The sequence below is a fragment of the Oncorhynchus tshawytscha genome, linkage group LG13 (genome assembly GCF_018296145.1).
Source record: "Oncorhynchus tshawytscha isolate Ot180627B linkage group LG13, Otsh_v2.0, whole genome shotgun sequence".
Taxonomy (NCBI): Eukaryota; Metazoa; Chordata; class Actinopteri; order Salmoniformes; family Salmonidae; genus Oncorhynchus; species Oncorhynchus tshawytscha.
Window position 1 is genome coordinate 81,108,151 of NC_056441.1, and position 20,027 is coordinate 81,128,177.

At 47.6% G+C, this 20,027-nt stretch overlaps 1 protein-coding gene across 1 annotated transcript; it reads left to right on the forward strand.

Moving 5' to 3' along the window:
- The first annotated feature begins 1,036 nt into the window (after window positions 1-1,036).
- On the forward strand, window positions 1,037-17,361 carry mre11a (MRE11 homolog A, double strand break repair nuclease). Its single transcript, XM_042296420.1, has 19 exons — window positions 1,037-1,188; window positions 1,789-1,918; window positions 2,011-2,143; window positions 2,264-2,424; window positions 2,642-2,729; window positions 2,829-3,085; window positions 3,778-3,963; window positions 4,112-4,283; window positions 4,420-4,500; window positions 4,909-5,038; window positions 6,581-6,681; window positions 10,542-10,712; window positions 11,627-11,686; window positions 11,797-11,974; window positions 12,110-12,196; window positions 12,311-12,375; window positions 16,208-16,293; window positions 16,724-16,811; window positions 16,886-17,361. Exons 2-19 carry the CDS (start codon window positions 1,899-1,901, stop codon window positions 16,931-16,933), a joined length of 2,112 nt encoding a protein of 703 aa, XP_042152354.1. The 5' UTR covers window positions 1,037-1,188; window positions 1,789-1,898; the 3' UTR covers window positions 16,934-17,361.
- Window positions 17,362-20,027: the final 2,666 nt, after the last annotated feature.

Here is a 20,027-nt window from a genome sequence, read left to right on the forward strand (position 1 = left end):
CTGAACCCTAATTGCTACAGGGTTGTCATTGATAAGCAGACCCTGGCCATGACCCCACTCTCAGAGAATGTCTCAGGGAGAGGGATATGCAACAAAGAACATGTTCGATACATACTTGTACATGTGTGAAATAGGACAAATATAGGCACCCACCAAATGGGTCCTATTACACATACTGCCAGTGGTGGAAAAAGTACCCAACTGTCATACTTGAGTAAAAGTAAAATACCTGAATAGAAAATGAGTCAAGTTAAAGTAAAAGTCACAGAGCAAACTTCTACTTGAGTAAAAGTCTAAAAGTATTTAGATTAAAAATATACTTAAGTATCAAAAGTGAAAGTATAAACCATTACAAATTTCTTATATTAAACAAACCAGACAGCACCATTTTCTTGTTTTTGATTTATTTAAGGACAGCCAGGGGCCACTCCAACATTCAGACATCGTTTAAAAATGAAGGATGTGTGTTTAGTGAGTCCTCCAGATCAGAGGCAGTAGATGACCAGGAATGTTCTGTTGATAAGTGTGAATTGGACCATTTTCCTGTCCTGCTCAGGATTCAAAATGTAACGAGTACTTTTGGGTGTCTGGAGTAAAAATGTATGGAGTAAAATGTATGGAGTAAAAAATACAATGTTTTCTAAAGGAATGTAGTGAAGTAGAAGTAAAAGTAGTCAAAAATATAAATAGTAAGGTACAGATACCCCCAAAAAACGACTTACGTAGAACTTTAAAGTGTTTTTACTTAAGACCTTTCCACCACTGCATACCGTGCTCTCACTGCCCTCTAGTGAGTAGAGAGTATATTCCTACTTTTCTGGGACTGGGTGAAGTCTGACATCATTCTAGCCTAATCTCCCATTTGTTCCTAATCTCTCATGTTTCTAAAATAAAACCTCTATATCGCTATAAAAGCCGATATAGCCGATTTAGGCCTAAAATTGAACATGTCCTACACTGCTCACGCCGGCGCACTACAAATCGAGCGCATCTAACTCTGCTTCATGGAGTTTTATCGTCTTCTTTTGGGATTTGCTGTTTTTCTTCGTCAGACATAGTATGGCCACATGCGGAGGCTTCCTGTAAAGAAAACTACATTTGCCTCTCGGAAACGACGTTTCCTGTGCTATCTTCCGTAAGGGGAGTTGTTCACATGTACACAATAATCGAGCGCGGGGAGTAGGAGAGGTGCGTGGTTTGTGAAGAGTAGCTATCTTCGTGTATAATGGAATTAGCTAGTACTTGAGAACATGATATTCACATGGGGGTCAGATATGCCAGTTGTGGTATCATCTAATGCACAGTCATTTTTAAGATTAGACAATTTTACTAGCCGCTTTATACCAGCTAGAGTTAGTTAGCGCGCTAACGTTAGCTAAATGTGCTTTTAATGCGTGTTGGAGCCTTCATTGGCTAGCTAACTGCAGAGTGCTCTTAGTTCATATGTAACGTTATGCATTAACCTCCGGAAATCCTAACCTTAACTAACTGCTTAGGGGGAAATGCAAAACTGTAACGTTACCTTAGTCGTTAGATCAGCGTCAAGGCCGGGGAAAATTCAACTTAGTCCGTGTATTCAGTCATTTGTCATATTGGATCCAGGAGTCTTTCCTACAGTTAGCCGAGCTGGCTCAACCTCAGAATCATAGCTATGGGAGATTTGCATTGGCTCACAATGTTGTGGCAAACAGTATGACCTGACCAGGGAAAGCTCTGTGCCCCAATTACAGGCTATAAATTAAGGAGACAACCAGACTTTTCTTTCTCACTCTGTCTGTCTGTCTGTAGGTGACATCTCCGGAGACTTGTTAACTGTATTGATACAGGTGTTGACATCACTCCCTCTCACTACCTCTGCTGCTGAAGGGGTCTCTACTCTGGACCCGTTTCCATTCAACATGACATCAGAAAACACCCTGTATGTAACATCAGAGTAATCTGTCTCCTCGTGGTGTAGTTGTCACAGTGTATCTGGAGACTCTGGGGTTCTGATTGTGCTTCTGTTGCCAGGGACGATGAGGACACCTTCAAGATCCTGATCGCCACGGATATTCACCTTGGTTACCTGGAGAAAGATGCTGTCCGTGGCAACGACACGTTCAACACCTTCGACGAGATCCTGAAGTGTGCCAAACAGAACCAGGTGTGTGTGTGTGTGTGTACAGAGGTGTGTGTGTGTGTGTGTGTGTGTGTGTACACACACACACACACAGTAGAATGTAATTTCTCTCTCCCCCACACTCACCTCTGTCTCTGTCCACAGGTTGACTTCATCCTGTTGGGAGGTGATCTGTTCCATGAGAACAAGCCTTCCAGACGCTGTCTTCACTCCTGCATCTCTCTGCTGAGGAAGTACTGCATGGGAGACACTCCTATCCTCTTCGATGTCCTCAGTGACCAGGCTGTCAACTTCAGCAACAGCAAGTCAGTCTGTGTGTTAGCCCTGAGGTGGCGACGCTAGCCCTTGCTTGGACAGCATCCTCACACTTTTTTTAAATTGCTGAAAACCTACCTGTCACAAATGTTGAATAATATTCTAGTTGAACTTACTAGATAAAATATCCACGTATTATTAGACTTTACAAACGTGGGTTGTATGTAAAGTACAGTATGTGCATCAAATGTTTCTCTGTGTTCTCAGGTTTCCGTGGGTCAACTACCAGGATGAGAACCTGAACATCTCCATCCCCGTGTTCAGCGTGCACGGTAACCATGACGATCCTACAGGGGTAAGCTCCGTTGCCACGGTTTCAGTCATCCATCTTGAACCACATGCGTATATGTCTGTATCTCTATGTGTAACTCTATCTCTCTCGTCTCCAATCCAGGCAGATGGTCTGTGTGCGTTGGATCTCCTGAGCTCTGCCGGACTTGTCAATCATTTTGGCCGCAGCCAATCAGTAGAGAGGATAGAGATTAGTCCCGTCCTCCTGCAGAAAGGCAGCACTAAGCTAGCCCTGTACGGCATCGGCTCTATTCCTGATGAGCGCCTCTACAGGATGTTTGTTAACAACCAGGTGACCATGCTCCGCCCCAAAGAAGACCAGGACCAATGGTTCAACCTCTTCACCATCCACCAGAACAGGTGTGTGTGTGTATACTGTCCACCAGAACAGGTGTGTGTCTATATACTGTCCACCAGAACAGGTGTGTGTGTTTATACTGTCCACCAGAACAGGTGTGTGTGTTTATACTGTCCACCAGAACAGGTGTGTGTCTATATACTGTCCACCAGAACAGGTGTGTGTGTCTATATACTGTCCACCAGAACAGGTGTGTGTGTCTATATACTGTCCACCAGAACAGGTGTGTGTGTCTATATACTGTCCACCAGAACAGGTGTGTGTGTCTATATACTGTCCACCAGAACAGGTGTGTGTGTTTATACTGTCCACCAGAACAGGTGTGTCTATATACTGTCCAGTAGAACAGGTGTATGTGTTTATACTGTCCAGTAGAACAGGTGTGTGTGTTTATACTGTCCAGTAGAACAGGTGTATGTGTTTATACTGTCCAGTAGAACAGGTGTATGTGTTTATACTGTCCACCAGAACAGGTGTATGTGTTTATACTGTCCAGTAGAACAGGTGTGTGTGTTTATACTGTCCACCAGAACAGGTGTGTGTGTGTTTATACTGTCCAGTAGAACAGGTGTGTGTGTGTATATACTGTCCACCAGAACAGGTGTGTGTGTGTATATGCTAAGTGTGTGTGTGTGGTACTGTATGTGTGTGTTTTACAAAAGCCACATCTCTGAGGTGTGTCTGTGTGTTGCAGGAGTAAGCATGGGGCCACCAACTACATCCCAGAGCAGTTTCTGGATGACTTTCTGGACCTGGTAGTGTGGGGTCATGAACATGAGTGTCTGATAAACCCCAGCAGGAACGAACAGCGGCTGTTCTATGTCACCCAGCCTGGTAGCTCTGTTGCCACGTCACTGTCCCCCGGAGAGGCCGTCAAGAAGTACGCCAACACGCACACACACAGACACACACTCTTTTATATATGCTCAAACAGCACTCGCTGTGTGTGTTTGTCTGCATATTTGTATGCCCTTGTGTGTGTTCCTGTGTCCGTGTGTGTCATTGCCTGCGTGTGTGTGTGTGTGCAGGCACATAGGTCTGCTGAGGGTGAAGGGGCGTAAGATGAACCTTCAGAAGATCCCACTGCACACGGTGCGTCAGTTCTTCATCCAGGACCTGGTCCTCTCGGAGCACCCTGACCTCTTCAACCCTGACATGCCCAAGGTCAACCAGAGGGTAGAGGCCTTCTGCCAGGAGAAGGTGAGCACAAGGTGCTCTTTCTCGCTCTCTTTCTCTGCCTGGCTGTCTGTCCCTCGCTCGCTCGCTCGCTCTTTCTCTGCCTGGCTATCTGTCCCTCGCTCGCTCTCCCTGACTCTGTGTGTGTGTCCGTTCCCAGGTGGAAGCGATGATTGAGGAAGCAGAGCGAGATCGACTAGGAAACCCCCTTACCCCTGAGAAACCCCTCATACGCCTCAGAGTGAGTGAGACACAAGTAACATTTTATACTTAAGCAACAAGGCCCGAGGGGATGTGGTATATGGCCAATATACCACGGCTAAGGGCTGTTCTTATGCACAAGTCCCTGGATACAGCCCTTAGTCGTGGTATATTGGCCATATACCACAAACCCCTGAGGTGCCTTATTGCTATTATAAACTGGTTACCTGGTTACCAATGTAATTAGAGCAGTAAAAATAAATGTTTGGTCATACCCGTGGTATACGGTCTGATATACGACGGCTGTCAGCCAATCAGCATTCAGCGCTCAAACCACCCAGATTACAATACACGTTATTCTGTTGAACACTGCAACAGCATCAAGGGTATTTCTCAAGGTACAATTTGAGTATTTGTCACAGTTTAATATTTGTCTCTCTCTCTCAAGGTGGACTACAGCGGTGGTTTTGAGGCCTTCAATGCCACTCGTTTCAGTCAGAAGTTTGTAGAGCAGGTTGCAAACCCCAAAGACGTTGTTCACTTCATCAGACAGAAGGAGTACAAGGCCAAAGTTAAAGGTAACACACACACACACACACAAACCATAATCATAACATTTGACAAGCCTACTTTTTCTGATGTTCAGATCACTCTCCTGTCTGTCTGTTTTTGCTGTGTAGGCGAAGAGGGTGTTGACTCTCCTGTCTGTCTGTCTTTGCTGTGTAGGCGAAGAGGGTGTTGACTCTCCTGTCTGTCTTTGCTGTGTAGGCGAAGAGGGTGTTGACTCTCCTGTCTGTCTGTCTTTGCTGTGTAGGCGAAGAGGGTGTTGACTCTCCTGTCTGTCTGTCTTTGCTGTGTAGGCGAAGAGGGTGTTGACTCTCCTGTCTGTCTTTGCTGTGTAGGCGAAGAGGGTGTTGACTCTCCTGTCTGTTTTGCTGTGTAGGCGAAGAGGGTGTTGACTCTCCTGTCTGTCTGTCTTTGCTGTGTAGGTGAAGAGGGTGTTGACTCTCCTGTCTGTCTGTCTTTGCTGTGTAGGCGAAGAGGGTGTTGACTCTCCTGTCTGTCTGTCTTTGCTGTGTAGGCGAAGAGGGTGTTGACTCTCCTGTCTGTCTGTCTTTGCTGTGTAGGTGAAGAGGGTGTTGACTCTCCTGTCTGTCTGTCTTTGCTGTGTAGGTGAAGAGGGTGTTGACTCTCCTGTCTGTTTTGCTGTGTAGGTGAAGAGGGTGTTGACTCTCCTGTCTGTTTTGCTGTGTAGGCGAAGAGGGTGTTGACTCTCCTGTCTGTCTTTGCTGTGTAGGCGAAGAGGGTGTTGACTCTCCTGTCTGTCTGTCTTTGCTGTGTAGGTGAAGAGGGTGTTGACTCTCCTGTCTGTCTGTTTTTGCTGTGTAGGCGAAGAGGGTGTTGACTCTCCTGTCTGTCTGTCTTTGCTGTGTAGGTGAAGAGGGTGTTGACTCTCCTGTCTGTCTGTCTTTGCTGTGTAGGCGAAGAGGGTGTTGACTCTCCTGTCTGTCTGTCTTTGCTGTGTAGGTGAAGAGGGTGTTGACTCTCCTGTCTGTCTGTCTTTGCTGTGTAGGTGAAGAGGGTGTTGACTCTCCTGTCTGTCTGTTTTGCTGTGTAGGCGAAGAGGGTGTTGACTCTCCTGTCTGTCTTTGCTGTGTAGGTGAAGAGGGTGTTGACTCTCCTGTCTGTTTTGCTGTGTAGGCGAAGAGGGTGTTGACTCTCCTGTCTGTTTTGCTGTGTAGGCGAAGAGGGTGTTGACTCTCCTGTCTGTCTGTCTTTGCTGTGTAGGCGAAGAGGGTGTTGACTCTCCTGTCTGTCTTTGCTGTGTCTGTCTTTGTCTGTCTTTGCTGTGGGTGAAGAGGGTGTTGACTCTCCTGTCTGTCTGTTTTTGCTGTGTAGGCGAAGAGGGTGTTGACTCTCCTGTCTGTCTGTCTTTGCTGTGTAGGCGAAGAGGGTGTTGACTCTCCTGTCTGTCTGTCTTTGCTGTGTAGGCGAAGAGGGTGTTGACTCTCCTGTCTGTCTGTCTTTGCTGTGTAGGCGAAGAGGGTGTTGACTCTCCTGTCTGTCTTTGCTGTGTAGGCGAAGAGGGTGTTGACTCTCCTGTCTGTTTTGCTGTGTAGGTGAAGAGGATGTTGACTTTGGGCAGCTCCTGAGTCACTCCTCAACTGAGGGTCTGAGGGTGGAGGACCTCGTTAAAGAGTACTTCCTCACAGCAGAAAAGGTACACACACATTTCTCCATACCTTGTCTGTGTGTTAATATGACTGTGTGTTGTAGGGCTGACCCCACTACACACACATTTCTCCATACTTTGACTGTGTGTTAATATGACTGTTGTAGGGCTGACCCCACTACACACACATTTCTCCATACCTTGTCTGTGTGTTAATATGACTGTGTGTTGTAGGGCTGACCCCACTACACACACATTTCTCCATACTTTGACTGTGTGTTAATATGACTGTTGTAGGGCTGACCCCACTACACACACATTTCTCCATACCTTGACTGTGTGTCTGGATGTGTGTTAACATGATGATGTGTGTTAACATGACTGTTGTAGGGCTGACCCCACTACACACACAGTTGTTGGTCGACCGAGATTGTTTTAGTTGAGCAGTAACAAATACACAGGACCAGTCAGAAGTTTGGACACCGACTCATTCAAGGGTTTTTCTTTATTTGGAACATTTTTTACATTGCAGAAATATAGTGAAGAAAGCTAAAATTATGAAGTAACACATATGGAATCATCAAAAAAGTGTTAAACAAATCTAAATATACAGTGGGGCAAAAAAGTAGTTAGTCAGCCACCAATTGTGCAAGTTCTCCCACTTAAAAAGATGAGAGAGGCCTGTAATTTTCATCATAGGTACACTTCAACTATGACAGACAAAATGAGAAGAAAAAAATTCCAGAAAATCACATTGTAGGATTTTTAATGAATTTATTTGCAAATTATGGTGGAAAATAAGTATTTGCCTTATTGAAGATACAGTAGGATAATGGTCATATTGCACTTCCTAAGGCTTCCACTAGATGTCAACAGTCTTTAGAACCTTGTTTGAAGCTTCTACTGTGAATTGGGGGCTCATAAGGGCTGTTTGAGCCAGGTGTCTGGCAGAGTGCCATGAGCTCGTGGCACTCATTCACGTGAGAGCGAGCTCTGTTCCATTGCATTTCTCCGGTTCTAACATTATTGAAGATTTATGATAAAAACATCCTAAAGATTGATTCTATACTTCGTTTGACATGTTTCTACGAACTGTAATATAACTTTTAATCTGAACTTTCGCATGGACTTGCCGGTGTGTCGTGATTTTGGATTGTGTACTAAACGCGCGAACAACAGAGGTATTTGGACATAAATTAGGGACTTTATCGAGCAAATCAAACATTTATTGTGGAACTGGGATTCCTGGGAATGCATTCTGATGAAGATCATCAAAGGTAAGTGAGTATTTATAATGCTATTTCTGACTTCTGTTGACTGCACGATATGGCGGATATCTGTTTGGCTGTTTTGGTCTCTGAGTACCGTACTCAGATTATTGCATGGTGTGCTTTTTCGGTAAAGCTTTTTTGAAATCTGACTCAACGGTTGCATTAAGGAGAAGTTTATCAAAAGTTCCATGCCTAGTACTTGTATTTTCATCAACATATGATGAGTATTTCTGTAAATTGATGTGGCTCTCTGCAAAATCACCAGATGTTTTGGAACTACTGAACGTAACGCGACAATGTAAACTCAGATTTTTTTATATAAATATGAACTTTATAAAAAAAAAACATTTTCAAAACATTGCTGAGGCCGCTCTTGCCCCGACTTCTGCTGAGGCCGCTCTTGCCCCGACTTCTGCTGAGGCCGCTCTTGCCCCGACTTCTGCTGAGGCCGCTCTTGCCCCGACTTCTGCTGAGGCCGCTCTTGCCCCGACTTCTGCTGAGGCCGCTCTTGCCCCGACTTCTGCTGAGGCCGCTCTTGCCCCGACTTCTGCTGAGGCCGCTCTTGCCCCGACTTCTGCTGAGGCCGCTCTTGCCCCGACTTCTGCTGAGGCCGCTCTTGCCCCGACTTCTGCTGAAATCTGTATTTTTGGACGCCGATTTAAAAAAAAAAAAATATATTTTTTTACGAAAAAATGTCAATTATTTATTTTTTACGAAAAAATGTAACTAGGCAAGTCAGTTAAGAACAAATTCTTATTTTCAATGACGGCCTACCGAGGAACGGTGAGTTAACTGCCTTGTTCAGGGGCAGAACGACAGATTTTTACCTAGTCAGCTCAGGGATTCAATCTTGCAACCTTACGATTAACTAGTCCAACGCTCTAACCACCTGCCTGACGAGGAGCCTGGCTGTTATGCAAATGCAGTAAGAAGCCAAGGTAAGTTGCTAGCTAGCATTAAACTTATCTTATAAAAAACAATCAGTCAATCATAATCACTAGTTATAACTACACATGGTTGATGATATTACTAGTTTATCTAGCATGTCCTGCGTTACATATAATCGATGTGGTGCGTATTCACGAAAAAGGACTGTCGTTGCACCAATGTACCTAACCATAAACATCAATGCCTTTCCTAAAATCAATACACAGAAATATATATTTTTAAACCTGCATATTTAGCTAAAAGAAATCCAGGTTAGCAGGCAATATTAACCAGGTGAAATTGTGTCACTTCTCTTGCGTTAATTTCACGCAGAGTCAGGGTTTATGCAACAGTTTGGGCCGCCTGGCTCGTCGCGAACTAATTTGCCAGAATTTTACGTAATTATGACATAACATTGAAGGTTGTGCAACGTAACAGGAATATTTAGACTTAGGGTTGACACCCGTTAGATAAAATACCGAACGGTTCTGTATTTCACTGAAAGAATAAACGTTTTGTTTTCGAGATGATAGTTTCCGGATTCGACCATATTAATGACGTAAAGGCTCGTATTTCAGTGTGTTATTATGTTATAATTAAGTCTATGATTTGATATTTGATAGAGCAGTCTGACTGAGCGGTGGTAGGTACCAGCAGGCTCGTAAGCATTCATTCAAACAGCACTTTCGCGCGCTAATAGCGTTTCAAACATCACTCGCTCTGAGACTTGGAGTAGTTGCTCCCCTTGCTCTGCAAGGGCCGTGGCTTTTGTGGAGCGATGGGTAACGATGCTTCGAGGGTGGCTGTTGTCGATGTGTTCCTGGTTCGAGCCCAGGTAGGAGCGAGGAGAGGGATGGAAGCTATACTGTTACACTGGCATTACTAAAGTGCCTATAAGAACATCCAATAGTCAAAGGTATATGAAATACAAATGGTATAGAGAGAAATAGTCCTATAATTCCTATAATAGCTCCAACCTAAAACTACTTAACTGGGAATATTGAAGACTCATGTTAAAAGGAACCACCAGCTTTCATATGTTCTCATGTTCTGAGCAAGGAACTTAAACGTTAGCTTTTTTTACATGGCACATATTGCACTTTTACTTTCTTCTCCAACACTTTGTTTTTGCATTATTTAAACCAAATTGAACATGTTTCATTATTTATTTGAGGCTAAATAGATTTTTGTTGATGTATTATATTAAGTTAAAATAAGTGTTCATTCAGTATTGTTGCAATTGTCATTATTACAAATACATGTAAAAAAATCGGCCGATTGATCGGTATCGGCTTTATTTGGTCCTCCAATAATCGGTATCGGCGTTGAAAAACCATATTCGGTCGACCTCTTAAGGACAACCCAAGTGAGTGTGTGGACTTGTTTTAACATGACTGTGTGTGTGGTTGTGTGTTAACATGACTGTGTCTGTGGATGTGTTTTAACATGACTGTGTCTGTGGATGTGTGTTAACATGACTGTGTCTGTGGATGTGTGTTAACATGACTGTGTCTGTGGATGTGTGTTAACATGACTGTGTCTGTGGATGTGTGTTAACATGACTGTGTCTGTGGATGTGTGTTAACATGACTTTGTCTGTGGATGTGTGTTAACATGACTTTGTCTGTGGATGTGTGTTAACATGACTGTGGATGTGGATGTGTGTTAACATGACTGTGTGTGTGTGTTAACATGACTGTGGATGTGTAGACGGTGCAGCTCTCCCTGCTGACGGAGCAGGGCATGGGGAAGGCGGTGCAGGAGTATGTGGACAAGGAGGAGAAGGATGCCATCGAGGAACTGATCAGATACCAGCTGGAGAAAACCCAGAGACACCTGCAGCAGAGAGGAGTACTGACAGAGGAGGAGATTGACCAGGAGGTACAGAGGAGGGGGTAGTCACCTCCAGCAGAGAGGAGTACTGACAGAGGAGGAGATTGACCAGGAAGGGGATAGGAGGGGGTAGACACCTCCAGCAGAGTGGAGTACTGACTGAGGAGGAGATTGACCAGGAGGTACAGAGGAGGGGGTAGTCACCTCCAGCAGAGAGGAGTACTGACAGAGAAGGAGATTGACCAGGAGGTACAGAGGAGATGGGGGAGGGGGAGGGAGGGGGTAGACACCTCTAGCAGAGGGAGTACTGACAGAGGAGGAGATTGACCAGGAGGTACAGAGGAGGGGGAGAGGAGGGGGTAGACACCTCTAGCAGAGAGGAGTACTGACAGAGGAGGAGATTGACCATGAGGGGGAGAGGAGGGGGTAGACACCTGCAGCAGAGAGGAGTACTGACAGAGGAGGAGATTGACCATGAGGGGGAGAGGAGGGGGGAGGGGAGAGGGGGTAGGGGGAGGAGTAGACACCTCTAGCAGAGAGGAGTACTGACAGAGGAGGAGATTGACCATGAGGGGGAGAGAGGAGGGGTAGACACCTGCAGCAGAGAGGAGTACTGACAGAGGAGGAGATTGACCATGAGGGGGAGAGGAGGAGGGGGTAGACACCTGCAGCAGAGAGGAGTACTGACAGAGGAGGAGATTGACCATGAGGGGGAGAGGAGGGGGTAGGGAGAGGAGTAGACACCTGCAGCAGAGAGGAGTACTGACAGAGGAGGAGATTGACCATGAGGGGGAGGGGGGGGTAGACACCTGCAGCAGAGAGGAGTACTGACAGAGGAGGAGATTGACCATGAGGGGGAGAGGAGGGGTAGACACCTGCAGCAGAGAGGAGTACTGACAGAGGAGGAGATTGACCAGGAGGGGAGAAATGATAGTAACCACAGCAACCTGTTCTCTCCTCAGATTCGCCGTTTCAGAGAATCTAAGAAAAACACTGCAGAGGAGGATGAAGAGGTTCAGGTGGTGAGTCAGGAACACACACACACACACACACACACACACACACACACACACACACACACACCACATCACATCACATGTATACGTTCATACCAGTACTCCTCTCTGTGTAGGCCCTCAACAGAGCTAAAGCTCACCGCATAGAGCGAGGCGAAGACCTGGACCTATCAGATGAGCCTGATGTTTCCATGGATTCGGACGAGGACTCTGCCCCGCCTCCCCCCACCAGGGGCAGGGGGCGGGGTGGCAGGGGAAGGGGGAGGGGCCAAACCACAGCCAGGAGAGGAAGAGGTTTGTTTCTCGCCAAGATCTATGCACTCATGAGAAAGGGTAAATTATATTTATGCATGTATATATTAACGACTGCATTTGTTTGTATGTGTGGGTGCGTTTTGTGTGTGAATGTATTTGTGCCTGTGTGTCCAGGTGCAGCAGAGCCAAAGCCAGCAGGTCGGGCCCGTTCTCAGAAGGCCTCAGTGGTCAACCCCACCCAGGGCAGAAACATCATGGATGGTGAGTGGCTGCTGTGTTGTTGTGTTTCTCAAACCTAAGTGTTTTTGTGTGTTATTGTACTGATCTACTACTCATCTTCCATCCCTCCCTCTTTCTCCTCCCTCCATCCTGCAGCGTTCCAGGCTCCACCTCAGCGCCCATCGAGAGGGGCGGTGGCGGCTAAATCTTACACAGATGAGGTTAGTCCCTCACACTCCCATCTCTGCGTGCTTTATAGACCTTCTTACTGGTCTTGAAGTGAATGTGTGTGTTGTACATAATGTTCTAATGTTGGTATCCTCACCTCCCTCTCCTCCCTTCTCCATCTCTACTCTATCCTCCTCTATCCTCCTCCATCTCTACTCTATCCTCCTCTATCCTCCTCCATCTCTACTCTATCCTCCTCCATCTCTACTCTATCCTCCTCTATCCTCCTCTATCCTCCTCTATCCTCCTCTATCCTCCTCCATCTCTCCTCCTCTCTCCTCCTCTATCCTCCTCTATCCTCCTCTATCCTCCTCCATCTCTCCTCCTCTATCCTCCTCTATCCTCGTCCATCCTCCTCCATCTCTACTCTATCCTCCTCTATCCTCTATCCTCCTCCATCTCTACTCTATCCTCCTCCATCTCTACTCTATCCTCCTCTATCCTCCTCTATCTCTCCTCTATCCTCCTCTATCTCCTCCTCTATCCTCCTCCATCTCTACTCTATCCTCCTCCATCTCTACTCTATCCTCCTCTCTCTCCTCCTCCATCTCTACTCTATCCTCCTCTATCCTCCTCCATCTCTACTCTATCCTCCTCTATCCTCCTCCATCTCTACTCTATCCTCCTCCATCTCTCCTCTATCCTCCTCCATCTCTCCTCCTCCATCTCTACTCTATCCTCCTCCATCTCTACTCTATCCTCCTCCATCTCTCCTCTATCCTCCTCCATCTCTCCTCCTCCATCTCTACTCTATCCTCCATCCTCCTCCATCTCTCCTCCTCCATCTCTACTCTATCCTCCTCTATCCTCCTCTATCCTCCTCCATCTCTCCTCTATCCTCCTCCATCTCTCCTCTATCCTCCTCCATCTCTCCTCTATCCTCCTCCATCTCTCCTCTATCCTCCTCCATCTCTCCTCCTCTATCCTCCTCCATCTCTACTCTATCCTCCTCTATCCTCCTCCATCTCTCCTCTATCCTCCTCTATCCTCCTCTATCCTCCTCCATCTCTACTCTATCCTCCTCCATATCTCCTCCATCTCTACTCTATCCTCCTCCATCTCTACTCTATCCTCCTCTATCCTCCTCTATCCTCCTCCATCTCTCCTCCTCTCTCCTCCTCCTCTCCTCCTCTATCCTCCTCTATCCTCCTCTATCCTCCTCTATCCTCCTCCATCTCTCCTCCTCTATCCTCCTCTATCCTCCTCCATCCTCCTCCATCTCTACTCTATCCTCCTCTATCCTCTATCCTCCTCCATCTCTACTCTATCCTCCTCCATCTCTACTCTATCCTCCTCTATCCTCCTCCATCTCTACTCTATCCTCCTCCTCTATCCTCCTCTATCTCTCCTCTATCTCTCCTCTATCCTCCTCTATCTCTCCTCCTCTATCCTCCTCCATCTCTACTCTATCCTCCTCCATCTCTACTCTATCCTCCTCTATCCTCCTCCATCTCTACTCTATCCTCCTCTATCCTCCTCCATCTCTACTCTATCCTCCTTCATCTCTCCTCTATCCTCCTCCATCTCTCCTCCTCCATCTCTACTCTATCCTCCTCCATCTCTACTCTATCCTCCTCTATCCTCCTCCATCTCTCCTCTATCCTCCTCCATCTCTCCTCTATCCTCCTCCATCTCTCCTCTATCCTCCTCCATCTCTCCTCCTCTATCCTCCTCCATCTCTACTCTATCCTCCTCTATCCTCCTCCATCTCTCCTCTATCCTCCTCCATCTCTCCTCTATCCTCCTCCATCTCTCCTCTATCCTCCTCCATCTCTCCTCCTCCTCCTCCATCTCTCCTCTATCCTCCTCCATCTCTCCTCCTCTATCCTCCTCCATCTCTACTCTATCCTCCTCTATCCTCCTCCATCTCTCCTCTATCCTCCTCCATCTCTACTCTATCCTTCTCTATCCTCCTCCATCTCTCCTCTATCCTCCTCTATCCTCCTCTATCCTCCTCTATCCTCCTCCATCTCTACTCTATCCTCCTCCATCTCTCCTCCTCTATCCTCCATCTCTACTCTATCCTCCTCTCCCATCTCTCCTCCCTCATCTCTCCTCCCTCCTCCATCTCTCCTCCCTCATCTCTCCTCCCTCCTCCATCTCTCTTCTCTCCTCCCACCTCCTCTCCCATCTCTCCTCCCTCCTCCTCTCTCCTCCCCTCCTCTCCTCCCTCTCTCCTCCCTCCTCTCCCATCTCTCCTCCTCTCCCATCTCTCCTCCCTCCTCCTCTCCCATCTCTCCTCCCTCCTCCTCTCCCATCTCCCTCCCTCCTCCTCTCCCATCTCTCCTCCCTCCTCCTCTCCCATCTCTCCCCCCCTCCTCCCCCTCTCTCCTCCCTCCTCCCTCCTCCTCCCATCTCTCCTCCCTCCTCCTCTCCCATCTCTCCTCCCTCCTCTCCCATCTCTCCTCCCTCCTCCTCTCCTCCCTCCTCCTCTCCCATCTCTCCTCCCTCCTCCTCTCCCATCTCTCCTCCCTCCTCCTCTCCCATCTCTCCTCCTCTCCCATCTCTCCTCCCTCCTCCTCTCCCATCTCTCCTCCTCTCCCATCTCTCCTCCCTCCTCCTCTCCCATCTCTCCTCCCTCCTCCTCTCCCATCTCTCCTCCCTCCTCCTCTCCCATCTCTCCTCCCTCCTCCTCTCCTCCCTCCCTCCTCTCCCATCTCTCCTCCCTCCTCCTCTCCCATTTCTCCTCCCTCCCTCCTCTCCCATCTCTCCTCCCTCCTCCTCTCCCATCTCTCCTCCTCCTCCCTCCTCCTCTCCTCTCTCCTCCCTCCTCCTCCCATCTCTTCTCCCTCCTCCTCTCCCATCTCTCCTCCCTCCTCCTCTCCCATCTCCCTCCCTCTCTCCTTCCTCCTCCTCTCCTCCCTCCTCCTCTCCCATCTCTCCTCCCTCCTCCTCTCCCCATCTCTCCTCCCTCCTCCTCTCCCATCTCTCCTCCTCTCCCATCTCTCCTCCCTCCTCCTCTCCCATCTCTCCTCCCTCCTCCTCTCCCATCTCTCCTCCCCTCCTCCTCCCTCTCCTCCCTCCTCCTCTCCCATCTCTCCTCCCTCCTCCTCTCCCATTTCTCCTCCCTCCCTCCCTCCTCTCCCATCTCTCCTCCTCTCCTCTCTCCTCCCTCCTCCTCTCCCATCTCTCTTCTCCCTCCTCCTCTCCCATCTCTCCTCCCTCCTCCTCTCTCCTCCCTCCCTCCTCCTCCCCCCTCTCTCCTCCCTCCTCCTCTCCCCCTCTCTCCTTCCCTCCTCCTCTCCTCCCTCCTCCTCTCCCATCTCTCCTCCCTCCTCCTCTCCCATCTCTCCTCCCTCCTCCTCTCCCATCTCTCCTCCCTCCTCCTCTCCCATCTCTCCTCCCTCCTCCTCTCCCATCTCTCCTCCCTCCTCCTCTCCCATCTCCCCTCCCTCCTCCTCTCCCATCTCCCCTCCCTCCTCCTCTCCCATCTCCCCCTCCCTCCTCCTCTCCCATCTCTCCTCCCTCCTCCTCTCCCATCTCTCCTCCCTCCTCCTCTCCCATCTCTCCTCCCTCCTCCTCTCCCATCTCTCCTCCCTCCTCCTCTCCCCATCTCTCCTCCCTCCTCCTCTCCCATCTCCCCTCCCTCCTCCTCTCCCATCTCTCCTCCCTCCTCCTCTCCCATCTCTCCTCCCTCCTCCTCTCCCATCTCTCCTCCCTCCTCCTCTCCCATCTCTCCTCCCTCCTCCTCTCCCATCTCTCCTCCCTCCTCCTCTCCCATCTCTCCTCCCTCCTCCTCTCCCATCTCTCCTCCCTCCTCCTCCTCCCATCTCTCCTCCCTCCTCCTCCTCCCATCTCTCCTCCCTCCTCCTCTCCCATCTCTAGATAACCATTGATGATGATGACTCTGACGATGTTTCCTTTGTGAAGCCTGCATCAAGACCAACACCTGCATCACGACCAACACAGAGGTAGGAAAGTGTGTTTTGGGTAGGATTTGGACATTGATTAGTGATCTGTGTGTATGTGTCTGTTTGTAGAGGGTATTAAAGGGGAAGTGCAGTCATAAACGTGGTTTTCTATACATTTCCAATCAGAATGTCCTTTTTAGTGTAAGAGCTGTTTGAAATGTCAGCTTATTTTGCATGGGTGGAGTTTATAGACCAAAAACAGAGTTTTCAGGTTGCATTTCCCTCCCATTAGGCTCCTCACTCAGACCACTTCTAGCTAAATTCTTGCTTGAAAAATAGCTTTTTGATAAGCTGTTTTTGTTTCTTTTTTTTGGACCAGTTTAATGTAAAACAATCACAGTAAGGCACGTAACTGTTACCCTGTAATGATTTGATAAGAGTAAAAAACAGCTGCATTGGACCACAAACGGTTCTGCGTTTTGTGTTCTAGGACCTCCTCTTCCTCCTCCAGTAGGCGGGGTTCCCAGAGTCAGAGCCAATCATACAGAGGAGTGACATTTGATGACGACGATGATGAGGTATGAGACCTGTGAGACGACTGAAATATGCCTGTTGTAGTGTGTGTCTGTCTAACCTCCCCTCTCTCTCTCAGGAGGACTTTGACCCGTTTAAAGGCTCCAGTAGGAGTGGCCGGCGATAGCTTTAACCCCGCCCCTTTGGACAATGTTCATGTTTCTTATTGGCTAGTGAGCTGTGAATGTATGATTAACTTACCCATAGTTCTTCACACCTGGTCCTGACGATGGACCACTGGGCTGCCAATATGCTGCCTGTACCTGTGTGTAAACTCTTATTTTTCATCCTATAGCTTGTTCTCAATCTTTTTAATTGTGAGATAATGTCGTACGGTGAGGTCCCAGCCCTATTAGGTTTCCATTCATTCTAACTTCTAGCTGGACTTTTCCATACCATCTGAAGACCTGCTTTGACTGTTGATTGGCCGTTCTGAGTTCCTAAAGCGTCATTAGTCAGTTTTGTTGAGCCCTGTTATTGGTCAGTGTTGGACCCATTCAGTCACCATGGCGACCGTCTGCTTTCAGCAAATTTATTAAATACTTCCTGTTTCTATTTCAGGTGTGTGTTTACTGTTCCTGTTTGACGCACGTACACACACACACTCGTTGACATTCACACCCGCTGTGTTAAAACGCACACAAGACGAGCTAAATTGTATTCCCTTGAGGTCCTCCGCCTCGTCTCCTCAAAGCACATTGGAGGGTCCTCCCTCAGATCTTCTCCAATACGTTTTAAGGAGGAGGCATGGAGAGGACGCAAACATGATTGAGATTTATCTACAGGACAGTGGACAAATAAAATAAAAAACTTCAAACGATAACTTTTTTTTTTTTTACCCCTTTTTTCTCCCCAATTTCGTGGTTTCCATCTTGTCTCATCGCTACAACTCCCTTACGGGCTCGGGAGAGACGAAGGTTGAAAGTCATGCGTCCTCCGATACACAACCCAACCAAGCCTCTTAACAGCGCGCATCCAACCCAGAAGCCAGCCGCACCAATGTGTCGGCGGAAACACCGCGTACCAGGCGACCTTGGTTAGCGTGCACTGCACCCAGCTCGCCACAGAAGTCGCTAGTGCGCGATGAGACAAGGATATCCCTACCGGCCAAACCTTCCCTAACCAGGACGACGCTAGGCCAATGGGGCGGCAGGGTAGCCTAGTGGTTAGAGCGTTGGACTAGTTAACGAAAGGTTGCAAGTTCGAATCCCCGAGCCGACAAGGTACAAATCTGTCGTTCTGCAGTTAACCCACTGTTCCTAGGCCGTCATTGAAAATAAGAATTTGTTCTTAACTGACTTGCCTAGTAAAATAAAGGTAAAAAATAAATAAAAATTGTGCGTCGCCCCACAGACCTCCCGGTTGGGACAGAGCCTGGGTGCGAACCCAGAGTCTCTGGTAGCACAGCTAGCGCTGTGATGCAGTGCCCTAGACCACTGCGCCACCCGGGAGGCCAAAACAACAACCTTTGATGCTTCAGGGATATGATCCGATATGGTCCTGTACAAATATATCCAAAGTTTAGCCTTTTCTCATTCCCTCCTTGAGTGCAGCACTGACATGACGAGGGATTTTCACACTGGCAGGTTTCTTTCACACTTGTATATACTGTTGTGGGGTAATACCAACCTTAGCCCAGGCTTAGATGGCCATGCTCTGGAGAGGGTATTGGGACTGGCCCAATACATTGTTCAACAGTTCCCGTGTCAAACGGCTATTTCTGGTATGTGTCATTTAAGTGGAACACGTGAAATCATGGCGGAGACCTTGAGCCAACTTTGTCAGAGCAGTGATAGTTCAAGGAAGGACAAAGGTATGTTTATTTAGAGTTGGCCACTTGAACAGAGTAACACATGTCCAGTGTCTGGCCCTACAGTGTACAACACAGGTCAAATATGGTCAGCGTTGTTTTTTTCTGTTTCTGTGGTAACATCTTCTGATTAGGCCTGGTAGTGAACACATGGAAGATCTCAACTGCATACTTCTCGTGTCCCCCCTCGTCTTCTCAAAACCCATTGGACGAGAAAGCCAGAGGTCCCTCCCCTCTGACCTTCTCCGATGGCTTTTAAAGAAGGAGACGAGAGGGGACGTGAGAAGTAGGCAGACGGACATTGTGTGGCCGACCAGACATCAACCAGGAAACCAGTTGGTCCATGGTGGTGTATAGCTGGTATTGCATTGTGGGAGTAATACAGATCGTTTAGAGTTGTCTGATGTGGGAACCCAAAGATCAGGCACTGCATCCTTTACATCTACACTGTTAGGTTCTAATTTTGAGTACAAACTCAACGGACACTATGAAAGCTTTAAACCAAGTTTATTCTTCCCAGAGAGTCAATACAGCTGCATTAGACAAAGGCATGGTTTCACCTGTGGTAGTATACATACCACACTTTGGGTGGAGTCTCCTTGTCGCTAAACATTGCATCGTTATTGCTAGGCAGGGAGCTGAGTGATCTGGGCCTTAAACGGTTCCTCCCCTTATCAGTACTGCTACATGGGATTGTTTTCCCTGCATTCAGCCCCTCCCAAGCTTCATTATGGCACCCCTCATGTCTCAAATCAAATCAAATTTTATTTGTCACATACACATGGTTAGCAGATGTTAATGCGAGTGTAGCGAAATGCTTGTGCTTCTAGTTCTGACAATGCAGTAATAACGAACAAGTAATCTAACTAACAATTCCAAAAAAACTACTGTCTTATACACAGTGTAAGGGGATAAGGAATATGTACATAAGGATATATGAATGAGTGATGGTACAGAGCAGCATAGGCAAGATACAGTAGATGATATCGAGTACAGTATATACATATGAGATGAGTATGTAAACCAAGTGGCATAGTTAAAGTGGCTAGTGATACATGTATTACATAAGGATGCAGTCGATGATATAGAGTACAGTATCTACGTATGCATATGAGATGGATAATGTAGGGTAAGTAACATTATATAAGGTAGCATTGTTTAAAGTGGCTAGTGATATATTTACATCATTTCCCATCAATTCCCATTATTAAAGTGGCTGGAGTAGAGTCAGTGTCATTGACAGTGTGTTGGCAGTAGCCACTCAATGTTAGTGGTGGCTGTTTAACAGTCTGATGGCCTTGAGATAGAAGCTGTTTTTCAGTCTCTCGGTCCCAGCTTTGATGCACCTGTACTGACCTCGCCTTCTGGATGACAGCGGGGTGAACAGGCAGTGGCTCGGGTGGTTGATGTC

Coding starts and splice junctions, on each gene's coding strand:
- mre11a (XM_042296420.1), top strand. CDS start 1,899: ATGACATCAGAAAACACCCT. Junction 2,425..2,641: donor GTCAACTTCAGCAACAGCAA/GTCAGTCTGTGT, acceptor CTGTGTTCTCAG/GTTTCCGTGGGTCAACTACC. Junction 3,964..4,111: donor CCCGGAGAGGCCGTCAAGAA/GTACGCCAACAC, acceptor GTGTGTGTGCAG/GCACATAGGTCTGCTGAGGG.